The 12,933-nt window shown below is 39.0% G+C and overlaps 1 protein-coding gene and 1 long non-coding RNA gene across 3 annotated transcripts in view; one reads left to right on the top strand and one right to left on the bottom strand.

Annotated features, from left to right (window-relative positions):
- LOC129927917 (galactoside alpha-(1,2)-fucosyltransferase 1-like) overlaps positions 1-7,122 on the top strand; it is a 10,780-nt gene extending 3,658 nt beyond the window's left edge. Inside the window, exons 2-3 of one of the 2 annotated variants that reach the window (XM_056039762.1) lie at positions 416-557; positions 5,031-7,122. In XM_056039762.1, the coding sequence (XP_055895737.1) occupies positions 416-557; positions 5,031-5,862 (974 nt within the window). In that variant the 3' untranslated portion in view covers positions 5,863-7,122. Of the gene's footprint in view, positions 1-415; positions 558-4,742; positions 4,863-5,030 lie in introns of those variants that run through there. The other variant, XM_056039763.1, reaches the window with a different exon arrangement.
- A 1,778-nt stretch (positions 7,123-8,900) lies between these two features.
- LOC106051198 (uncharacterized) lies at positions 8,901-11,292 on the bottom strand. Its single transcript, XR_001214815.2, has 2 exons — positions 11,158-11,292; positions 8,901-9,824 (listed from the first exon to the last, which is right to left on the bottom strand). It is a non-coding gene; the product is annotated as an uncharacterized LOC106051198 (long non-coding RNA).
- Between the last annotated feature and the right edge of the window lie 1,641 nt (positions 11,293-12,933).

The raw sequence follows: 12,933 nt of genomic DNA, 5'->3' as shown, positions 1-12,933 counted from the left end.
GAATGACAAAACAGTTCACGATAACACAGTATACACACACACAAGCTGACCTGGACACCAAGACATTTTGACACATAAGAACAGGTCAGTTCGCAACACACAACAAGAACATTAATACACAACACAAACTTGTATGCTAAATGCAAATCACGGTAGCCTATATAGACCAAAAGAAAATCCGCTGCCGATGACAGACGTAGACGGCGAAAAGAAAGTCTAAATCGACCACCGGCGGACAATGGGATGTGACAAAATATGTAGGTCCCAGCTGGGGGCTGCGTAGCCACGGGAAATATTGAATTCCTAATTAATCTTCGGACTCGAAGACAAGTCTTATTATTATATAGACCTAGGCTTACTAAATGTCTATGAATGAAAACAAAATTATCCTTTATTTTTTTTTACTTATTTGCAGGGTGTGGCAGTTGTTTTCTTTTCCTGATAACCACTTTTGTAGTTTATAAATTGTCTCTTCCCAAATTTCTTGAAAACTTTGACCCGGAAGGAGATGTTCCTAGTGACTCTAGAATGCTACCAAAAGCAGAAAGAACTTACAAGTAAGAAGATTGGCACTTTTTTTTTCCAATTCGAACTACATTATTATATAATATTTAATAATTAAGATCAACGTTTAATAAATTAATTAAAAATAAATGATGGGGGTGGGTATCTTGCATTTAATCGACTACGCGATATGCTCTTTTTTTTCGACATTTCCAATAACATCAAGTTTAAAGATGCTTCTCAAGTTATTTAAAATTTTATTTTATTTGATGAGGCTACTTCGTCTGTATTACAGGGACTAAACCTTTTCTTTGGAATTGTAAATATTGAAACATTGTCGATCTTGCTGTCTTGTTTTAAATGTCCTGAGTAATGCATTTCTCTTTCATATTAGGATATCACGGCCCATGTCAAAATCAATAGCCACAGCTGAATCGCTAGATAAATATACCCATACATTAAACCAGTGATGCCCAAACTACGGCCCGCGGGCCAGATCCGGCCCGCGACGTGCTTCCATCCGGCCGCCTAAACCTCGGCACAAAGTGAAGAAATTTTTTTAAAAGGTTGAAAAATGTATTTTTCTACGTTAGGACTCTCACTTTTTCTTGGATGGATTTCATTCTAATCTACGGCATTCTAAAGTCATATTATTATTATTATTATTTTAATGAACACGACGATTATTTTGGGTTACAAGTGTTGACAGTTGTTTTAGGTTCTTGAATAATTCCGCTGCTATCTTGAGCTAGTCGTGTAATATGTTGTGTGTAACACAGGGGCATCAATTCTGCATCCTTTTTTTGGTAAAGTTCTTTTGATATCAAAGTGAATGCTAGTACCATTTAATATTGGAGCGTTACTGAAATGAGAGTGCCATAGGAACGAAAACTAGAATATGAAAGTAGAAACTTCCGGAAAAAAGTGAAGACATCTTTGCTTTTGTGGAACATATGCCAACAAGATTCAGAAATGTTACTGTTTTTAACACTTGTAACAAAAAGTCATTTGCAAATCAAAACATTAAAAAATTATGGCGGCATTGTTGGTTTTAACCGCCAAGAAAAAGATCGCTAAGCTACGCGCTAGTTGAATGAGTCAAGCGACTGAGGAGACAAAAGAGACAAGAAATGAGTGAAATGAGTCCACGGTGAGGACAAGTTACAGAGTTGCTCAAATTATGAGAAAAGATGAGTAAAAAAAAAGTGCTTTCTAGCAGTGGTGAAAGAATTAGTCCTGTGTAAAAAAAAAAGCATTGCAAAACTAAATGACAGAGCAGCAGATTTGGAAATGTTTTCTATTGCCACTGAGGATCACTACGACAGATCTGCAACTGGAATTGATTGACTTACAAAGCCAGACATCCCTGTTTGAGAAATTTAGAGTGATGCAGACAGTTCATTTCTTGGCCGTGTTGTCTGATGAAACTTTTCAAATTACCGAAATAAAGTGTTAAGGACGATCACAATGTTTACAAGCACTTCATTGAGTAGACAAACCTTTCAGTAATAAAACTGATGCAACCGATCTTACGTAATCGCCCTACGTGTGTAAGTTGGCCTAGTATGATACAGGTTTCTAATAAAACTATTTAAAATGGAATTATTCTCTATTTCATTTTTTCATCTATTTGACGATGTGGCCCGTGATACGAGTGTCTGAAATGAAAATGGCCCGCCGGGCGAATAAGGTTGGGCATCACTGCATTAAACAATCTCGTTAATCCACCACAATCAAAGTTTCTATGTCATTATATGTAGAATTAACTATATAGAAAAAAAAATGTTGCTAATCAACTACATATAACTGCATTATATTATTATAACTCCGAAGAATGAAGAGTACAGTAGTTCACGTCGCTACTCAACGCAGTCCAAGCTGCGGCATACATATTTTGCCACATCCAGCGCAGACATTACCTTTCTCCGGCGCAGGTCGATTTAGGTTCTCTTTTCACCGTCTACGTCTGTCAACGGCAGAGGATATACTTATCATCTGAAACGTGTATCCCGCGGCCTTTGTAAGTGACCTCCAGCTGTCTCGTTCGGAAGCCGCATGCTGCCAGGTGCTCTCTTCAATCCTACTTCAATGTCAATTATATCAAGTTGACATTAATCTGGTCCTTAAAAGCGTTTCCGGTGAGGGGGTACCTCTGTTACGCCGACCACCTTTCATCTCACCAAAAAAAGATTACCTTTGTCATACGATCGTCCCCATGCGTGATACGTGCCCTGTCCAGCGTACTGTCGTTAATAGATAAATACGTAGTAGCTAATATCGCTAATAGATGACTACATAATAATGACTATATAGACAACAACATTTTTTAAAAAGTTAATGAACAACGTCATCTGCTTTCCACTTCTGTCTTCAAGTGCTGAAAAAAAAACTGAAAAACAAAACCAACAAAAAACTCAGAACTAATATATACCAAGCTGAATTAGAACATAAGTGTTCACATTCCAAATGCAACTGGCTTTTTTTTTTTTTATAAAATACCTTTTATATGGCGCATTTTTTCACGCTTATTGCATTCTCAGAGTGATATGGTCCAATCTCATTTGTGAACCAGTAGGGAGTGGGGTATCTGATATCTGAAAGCTAAGATTTCACTTAATTTTGGGGCTTATCATGTTGTTATAACAGGTCACGTTCTAACTCTAGTGGTGACACAGATAGAGGTAATTATGTGTGTATAGCCAGCTGACATACAGGCTAGACGAGCGGTCAACCGTGACGAGTCGTGACACGAAGGATCTGTGTTGTGAAAGTTGTGATATAGTCATGTGATCAACCGAATCAGAAACCCCGTTAGTAACGAACCATGCTGGGAATTACTCCCTTAGAGCACGTGAGAGAAAGCGAGCAGTGATTTTTAAGGTCGCCTTGTCCCTGTACAAGGACAGCCTCTGTGTCGGACATGTACCAGTTATCTCTCTATCAAATCCTTGTCCCAATCGCCCTTCGTACAGAACTCTGCATTCATAAAGAATGTGTTCTATTGTCTCGTCGTCCTCCATGCAGTGGCGGCACCGTGTGTCGTAGTTTTCCCTCCACCGTCCGAAGTAAGCACCAATTGGACAGTGTCCGACTCGGAACTGGGCTAGGACCGCCTGTTCCGCACGATTAAGTTCCCACCACGCATTTCTTTTGTCTGGTCTACTCATTGCCCTGTGGAGCTCACGGCCCTTGTCCGAAGAATCCCAGCCAACAAACGTTTGTCGGCCACTTTGGTACGTGCACGGTTCATCATGCTAGAGCGCCGTTGCGACCGCGGTTTTTGCGAGGTGGTCAGCCAAGTCGTGGCTGACCACTCCACAATGGGCGGGGACCCATTGTAAAGTAATGCTCACTCCGAATCGTAGGAGACGCCTCCCCCCCCCCCGACCCTGAGGACGTCCCATATCCTTCTGACACCTTTTTCAAGCCCCTTTAAGGCCTCTAGTGCGGACATCGAGTCCGTGAACAGGACTACATCTTTGGCTGGAGCAGCCCCGCACGCTACGTAGGCCTACTATCATTTCCACCCATTCCAGTGCCTGAAAGTTTGGGTGACGTTCCGTCGGTTTCTAGAAAGCCTTTATGGTCTCTAGATCTATATAAAGAGTGAAGGTGTCAGAGTCGAGGGAGTCATAACTTCACGATCTACGATCCAGGTACAAGATACGGAGATGCCAGTAGAGTTCTTGTTACATCATTACTATCAGTTTATAAGGCGGTACAGATATCCACTGCAGAACATTTGTAGCCAGTGTTACGTGATGCCAATTGTACAGTATTAGCTGTGATTTATTGAACATTAAAGTGTAAACTTTTGAGCCCTGAGTTGTCAAGCAGTTTGAGTTGGTTGTGTCTTGTTGTGCAGTTTGTAGAGAGCAGGGTAGTGAGAGTGAAATACTTTATTATCTTGAGTAACGAAGGAGATATTCCCAGCTTATTGATAAAAGTGGGCTACAAATAATGGCGTAGATTAGAGATTTAATCCAGATTGCTTAATAAAATTGGTTAATAAAAATGAAGATGTTAATGGAAATTTAAGTTAAAATAAACCATTACCACTAATTTCGTTTATTTTAACAAATACATGACTTAACTAATTTATTTCATATGCCTGATACACGCACAAAGGTTACATGTATTGTTATAGGTTTACTGTAGTGGGAATTTGACGAGGCTATAAGCAGACTATTTTAGACGGATATAGGAATTATGGGAATTAACTAAATAAGGAATTATGGGATAGATTTTAACGAACAACAACGACTCACTCCTCTTAGTTAATGGCGAGACCTCATCTGTAGTAACTGTCGACATTTTGGACTGTGCCCCTTCATTTTCTGGATGAAACATTTTGTTAGGTATATATCGTTTTCCTTAAGTATATTCTACAGGTTGTTATATGTTGTTGGTTGAACGAAGTCCATCTAGACCTAAATCTACATCTCAGACATCTGTAATCTGTTTTACTAAACAACCCACAACAGTATATTCGGATAACTTATGTAACTTTTTTTATTCTTTCACAGTGGACAGCACATCATTTGTCATAAGTTTGAAGGCTCCCTTGGCAGCCAACTGTTCCAGTATGCCTCGTTGCTAGGAATCGCTGCTCCGCAAAAACGAATTATTGTTGCAAGAGGCAATACGTCACTTGGTCACGTGCTCAAGTCTCCTAAACACAAGAGGGGCAAAAGTCAGTGTAAGAACGTTGAACGTCTGGTGGAATCAACTTGCTGTCGGCTAGATGAACGTTTGATCAACTTAGAAAGCAGCAAAAATTATGAGATTGAGGGGAAACTGCGGAGTTGGAAATATTTTAAGGACAGTTTGGATTTGATTCGGCAGTCTGTTCATTTTCATGATGGCATAACTAAACATGCACAAAAACGTCTCGAGAAGACACTGCAAATGTATAACGCCACCATTACTGATAAACCCATTGTAGGAATTTATGTTAAAAGGGGAGACACTCTAAATTGGAGCTCTGTAGACGAGGGATACAGAGTAGCGCCAAGGGAATATTTTCTGAAAGCCATGAAATTTTTTCGAGATCATCTCAGGACTGTCGTCAGTTTTTTAGTTCTGTCTGATGACATAGAATGGTGTAAAAGTAATCTCCTAGGGCTGCCTGGCGTCATGCTTACGTCGGGACACCAAGAGGAGGCGGTCAACTTAGCAACGCTTAGTTTACTCGACCATACTATTATAAGCGTGGGCTCGTTCTCCTGGTGGGCAGCGTTTCTGACCAAAGGCAAAGTTATTTTCTATAGCGAATTCGTGGAGAAAAATTCAAAGATAAGAAACCAATTTGACGCAAGTTTTGAAGATTATATTATGCCTGGCTGGATTCCTATGTAAATGTCACTACTATCCTGTAGAAGAAAAATCTGCATTAGTAAAAAAAAAAAACTTGTTGTCTCTGCTTTCCCTAATAAATTTACTATGCTAACACTCTTATTTTAAGTTTAACATCGTGACCTGGATTGCGTTTATTCTACATTTAATCTGTTAAAAAAGGCCAATCTTTGCCTAGTTGTGTGATGTGCGCTTCGGACTGTCGTGACTATGAGTCGAAGTTCGTACTTGACCCACTTCCAAGTTTCTGCTTCCTGCAGGAGATTTTGATTAGGTAACAATAATCTTTTCTTAAAGATACCCAGTGATCATATAATCATCACCATACGGATGTAATAATTCAGAAATCAAGTACAGCTTTAGGAATTAATTAAACGAATCTTTTCAATCAAGCAAAAACATACAACTAAAATGCTCTTTCTTCTTATTATAACTTCCAACGAGAAACTAATTACGTCCTACGAGTATACATGTCTCATTTTAGTCATGCGTGTTAATCAGTGACTTAACTCTTTCTCTCCTAACTGACGATACCAGCGTTGATTCCACCAGAATGTGGTAAATAATTACGGAGAGAAAGAGTTAAACCAAGACCATTCGTTATAGGAGGCCTCTACACTGACTTGCGACGGCGCAATCTGTGGGCAGCGGAGACCAATAGTTGGTTGGCACGTCGTGCATACCTGTGACGATTGGTCTGGCTTCAACTCGGCCAAGTCGTTGGTATTCAACCTGACTTATTCAGCCAATACTTTTCTATGCTCTAATAGAACAAGGGAAGAAGGAACTTTTGTTCAAAATTGTCTTAGTATATGGAATAAGAAATTTGCATTTATTATTGTGTCTTTCAATGGGCCTCATTCACCTATAGTAAACAAACAACACTTAGCTACCTGGTTCTCTATCTCTTCTATACAAATTACCGTACGAAATACACACAGGCTGTCACATGACAGTTTTTTTTCCCATTGTTTTATCTGTAGTATCACGTGGCTAAATGTTGTTTGTTTACGATTGTTGAATGCGGTCCATTGTGCGTTACATCATAAACGTGTAAGAAAGGACAAATTGTCTATTTGTGACATTTGTACTGAATATTTTCGACATTGTCAATTATGAGAGAGAATTTTTGTCCTTTTTTTTTTTTTAAACTTTTTTAGATTAGTTTTTAATTTCTATTGTCGTGTTTGTGTTTGTAATGTTATTACAGCGCCTTGAGCCTACATTTTGTTTGTTAACAGCGCTTTATAAATAAAATTATTATTATTAGGCCTATTATTATTAGGCTACGTTCAATTTTCTAATCTCTAGTTACCTACAATTTTGCTTCATGGGCCTATGGCACTTTTTAAAGACAGTTGCAATCTCAATAACACTTTTAAAGACAATGTCTCACATAAAAAAAAAATAACGTACAAACCTGTTATATATTGGATCTATGCAGTGCCGGATTTACGACAGTGCAAGACTCTACAGTCGTAAAGGGCCTCACCCTTAAAGAGGACCTCCACATTTAAAAAAAAAAAGTAAATTTTAAAAATAAAATAATGAAAATGTGTTTAATTTTACATAAATTGTATACAGGCAAAAACCAAAAGGCAGGCGACCCAAAGGCAGACCCCGAATGCGATGGATAGATGACGTGGAAGCAGATCTGAAGCAGCTTGGGGTTAGGGCGTGGAGACGAAAGGCCCAGGAGAGATCTGAATGGAAGGATGTGTTAAAGCAGGCCAGAGCCCTCCATGGGCTGTAGCGCCACTGGGATGGATGGATGTTTAATTTTACAAGCACTTGAAACATATTTTTTACATGCTTTTAGAAGCACTTATATTATTAAGTTCTTTTTTTTTTTTACTGAAAATTGGGGAGGGTAGGAGTTTAAAAAAAAAAACTTGCCCAGGGTCTCCATTTACTAAAATTCGTCACTGGATCTACGTGCTATAGTACGGCTAACAAAAAAAGTTCGTTTTAGAATATGTGGATAGGTAGCAACGAATTGATACATAAATATGATACACATAAAGAGTACATTTAGACATATATAGGGCATTAGGAAAAGATGAAGCCTGGGCATTATTTATGGTAAGAACGATGTCATTGTTACCCCCACAGCAGTGACCACCCTCTCCACGCAGCTGATGGGTCTCCATTTACTAAAATTCGTCACTGGATCTACGTGCTATAATACGGCTAACAAAAGTTCATTTTAGAATATGTGGATAGGTAGCAACGAATTGATACATAAATATGATACACATAAAGAGTACATTTAGACATATATAGGGCATTAGGAAAAGATGAAAGCCTGGGCATTATTTATGGTAAGAACGATGTCATTGTCACCCACACAGCAGTGACCACCCTCTCCACGCAGCTGATGGGTCTCCATTTACTAAAATTCGTCACTGGATCTACGTGCTATAATACGGCTAACAAAAAAAGTTCATTTTAGAATATGTGGATAGGTAGCAACGAATTGATACATAAATATGATACACATAAAGAGTACATTTAGACATATACAGGGCATTAGGAAAAGATGAAAGCCTGGGCATTATTTATGGTAAGAACGATGTCATTGTCACCCACACAGCAGTGACCCCCCTCTCCACGCAGCCGATGTGATCAGAGGAACGGAAATATCCGATACAGATTGGGGTCACTAGCGCCGCAGGTTCTCCTAGGTTGTAGCACAGTGTGTCACAATCTACCTAAGGGTCACCAGTGCCTCAGGGTTGTCTCCGGAAGCCTTCTCCGTGCTTGGGTATAGCCGCAAGGCATCGGAGGTTTAGATTCAGAGTTTTCTTTCTCCTGCCCGAAGCTTAATGGCTTAGGCGCCAGTTACTCGCCTTTGCCCCTTCTCCTGTCGGTGATGACAGTTCCGCCAGGCTCAATATCTGAACCTCATGTAAAAATGCCAGGACAGGTTGTCATAGGGCCATAGGCTATTCGAAACGCGTGCCATTGGAAACATTTAATTGGCAATGATGCTCTTAAAACCACTACCACTTCTGACGTTAACAACCTTGAGAACACTTTGATTAAGTCAAGTGACATATTTATTTTGTATAAAATTGAATTCATTTGTAAAGCTTTAATCAATATAACAGCAAACAATAATTTTAAAAATACAATTGGACGAACAATTACGTAGGCCTACATTCATTAAAAGATTCCTACTTTGTAAGTATTAGTGACATTTTAAATAATGATTTTGTTTAAGGCATAGTTTACATTTTTATTTGTAAACACAGATTTAAAAGCTTTTTTTTTTTTTTACTCTTAAGTAATGCAGCTTCGTTGAGATCCTAAATGGTAATATACTTTGTGATCAATTAGTATCCATTGTTAATATGGTGAGATTACATAGTATCTGACATGGTGGTCAAGTAGTGTTCAGGATTAGTTCCCTGGTAGTTAGTAATCATGTGGGATTCAATTAGCTCGGGCTAGAAATCTCGTGTCGTCATACAAGTGGTCGTCATACGGCTTAAGTGTCATCTGGTAGTGAAGAGGGGCACAGTATTGGTTTGCTAACGATCCGTACGGATCATGTTTGATACAACTGTAGTTTCTTATATAATAGTTTATATATAGCATTTTCATCCTCTAGGAATACGTTCGAATCATGTAGGATACAAGTCCTTCAAAAAACTCGAGAACAAATAAAGCGATCTCCGTTATGGACGTAACAATCAAGAGGCCAAGTTGTCGACAAAAGGTTGACACGAGGTCCAAAAACTCTAAAGGAATCTGAGTTATTTTATCAGACATATTTGTGTTGTTTTTTTTTGCTAAACCCACAGTCTTCAAGCTATTGCTTTAACACGAGATCGTCTTCTCTGGGGTTACATCGGAATGACGTTAATAACTTTGTTAGAAAGAGTTCTAATCTTGTACGAGGTAGCTTGAGTCTAATAGTGAAACCAAATCAGGGTAGACAATCTTCTAATTTTAAATTGAACCTGAAAATAAAATGTAAATAATATATATGTTGTACTGTTAGGCAGACGTCTTGATAATATTCAGTACTAACATTACACACCAGCTATGCCCGTTGATTTGTTCCCAGACTTTATATTGTTTTTTAAGGCCGAAAATCCCTCTATTTTTTTAACTTCCAAAATGCGAGCCACATTTTAGTGATCTCCCTAACATACTTTTACCCTGTAAATTATATATCTGTTACAATGAAATGGGATCAGTAAAATATAATCAGACCTTGTGGTCTATAGGGCAGTTGATGTAAAGGCCATCTAATTCTGTGGCCTAAGGTTTACGAGGGAGTCATGTGGCCAGCACAACGACCAACCGCCTTTACTTTTCCCCAACTAATGTCAGGTACCCATTAGAGCTGGGTGGACTCAGAGGCGCCCAAGGATCCCGAAATTAAAAATCTCAGTCTTCACCAGGAATCGAACCCGGTACCACCGGTTCAGAAGCCAAGCGCTTTACCGCTCTGCCACCGCGCCTCCGAAATGTAACTGTCCACTCTCTTTCCTTCTCTCAACTTTTTTTTTCTTTTTTTACTTAGGCTATACCACCCCCTCTCCTTTTATTACAATGACCACCCCTTACTTTTTATTAGCCTCCGCCAGTTGATTGACCCCCTCAGCATACACTTTTCAGCTTTTGAATTCTATAGAAGCTTTGATTAAATTTGCCTTTATTTATTTTGTTGCATCCGTTAATCCTAATGCAAGCAATGGACAGTATTAGATATCGCAAACATTTCTTTAGATCACCCGTTTCAGGGCTAGAGGAAAACAAAGCAGTGGCGTCGCTAGTGATTTGGGGGCCCGGAGGGCTTGACTTCTTTAGGAGCCCCTGCATTTCGAAATTCGACATCATGCCATTCCATGAGATAATGGTGTAAAAAATGTAAAAAAAAAATCGAATTTGGGGACCCTCTGAAGTAGGGGTCCGGGGTCCACCTCCCCCACCCCATCTACGTCACTGAAACGACACATTTCCCAAGACACCCAAATCGAATGGCCCTTCCGGTGTCCCAGATTATATTTATTTTGGCAGTGTTCTCTAAATCAATTTAGTTTTAGTTATTGCAGCCGTAGCCAGGGTTTAACACCCCCCCCCCCCTCTCACAAATGAGATTGGACCAAAGCGCTCTGAGCATGCTATAAGTATGAAAGTAGCGCTATATAAAAGCTATAATAATAATAATAATATCTTTTTTTTCAAAGACAAAAACATCTTATCTTATGAAATATAGACTTCAACTAAAAGAGCGTAAAAGAAAACAATAAATTTGATACGAACAATATAGGCCTACACACAAACCTTTCATAGAATTGGAGGTAAAAACCATAAATAAATCGTAATACCTATGATATTGAAAGAGAATTTACATTCAATTGATTTTAACTTGATCTTTAATTTCCATTACACTCATTTGGTTGCTCTCTTTTCTTGGCGTCATTCAATTTGTGTACGAGAATGTGCACACTGATAAGTACACTTGACGATATAATTTTTTTTTTTAAATGTGTGCAATACCCGGTCACCATTCACATACCCCTTGGTCTCAAATGCTTACGTTACCTTTGGGATGACCATTGTGTTAACTTGGTCTCAATGCCAAATGATTGATGGCTTCAAATAAGCCGCAATCGCTTCGGCAGTCTACGTCATATCGTGTTGTTGTTTTTTTATGATGCTGTCTTAGGCAGGGAACTTTTCTACCTGTTCAAGTTGTTTCTTAGAGAATGGAATTAGTTGCCTGAATCAGCCAGGAAAACCAACGACTTGGCAGAGTTTAAGTCATTGATTAACATGCATGACTAGGTTGACACAGAAAATGCGTAGGACCTTTATGTATGGTGGGAAGCGTGGTTGAGAGGCTAAGTGCGCTTGAACTTGGCTTGTCTTGGCCCCCTAAAAGGGGGCTCGAGGTTCGACACCCGACTAGGGCAGAGTTGCGTTTACTGAGCGCCTAAAGGCAGCAACTCCTAGATACCCCCCCCCCCCACACACACACAAATGAGATTGGACCAAAGCGCTCAAAGCACGAAGGAAGCGCTATATAAAAGCTATAATAATAATATCTTCTTTTTCAAAGTAACGTCTGTAATATATAAGATGTTGAACCTATTGTCTAAGGGGGGCATCTTCTTTTTTTTTTTGAAGTATTATATGAGATAAAACCCTATATATTTAACCATATATGTGAATACTGAAGGATAAATTTCCCTTTTTGATATCAAAATAATTTAATTACCAGTAACTAATTTTAAAATTGATGTATGTATTGACTATGTTATGTATTATCAGACAGACGGTGATTTGATATAAGCTTTGTAAATAAAACAAACAAAAAACACCTGATAAACACTTTAGTTTGTTATTGACCACCAATCAATCAGAATTTAAGATTATCAAACTTTGTATGGCAACGAGAGATCACTTATCACTTGAGATTTTTTTTTCATAACATTGCTGTGACTACGATTTTAGCACGAGTTTCGTCGTCATGGGAGGCGCGGTGGCTGAGCGGTAAAGCGCTTGACTTCCGAACCGAAGGTCCCGGGTTCGAATCTCGGTGAAGACTTGAGATTTTTAATTTCGGGATCTTTGGGCGCCTCTGAGTTCACCCAGCTCTAATGGGTACCTGACATTAGTTGGGGAAAAATAAAGGCAGGTTGGTCGTTTTGTTGGCCGCATGACACCTTTGCAAGCCGTGGGCCACAGAAACAGATGACCTTTACATTATCTGCCCTAGAGACCGCTTGGTCTGAAAGAGGGACTTTACTTATTTTATTTCGTCGTTATGCTGCACTCTTCGAATCTCCTTATGATAAAATGATACAGAAAGAATGTCTTTAAACATGCTAACATTAAGAGGGAAAGCTAGGCCTACCAGGCAACACGAAAGCCAGATTTCCATTGTTTCCTAAGTAAAATTTTATTTTGAACTATCCAGATTTTTTTTATTCGATGGCTTTACTGGCCTATTCTATTTGATAGGATTCTATAGCTGCCCATCACAGAAGCTGGTTGCTGCTGCTACAAAGATTGTTATATTGTTACGATTCTCTCTCCTAATCAGCACTTCTGTAA

The sequence above is a fragment of the Biomphalaria glabrata genome, chromosome 8 (genome assembly GCF_947242115.1).
Source record: "Biomphalaria glabrata chromosome 8, xgBioGlab47.1, whole genome shotgun sequence".
Lineage (NCBI taxonomy): Eukaryota > Metazoa > Mollusca > Gastropoda > Planorbidae > Biomphalaria > Biomphalaria glabrata.
This window is presented reverse-complemented; position numbering and strand designations above follow the sequence as displayed.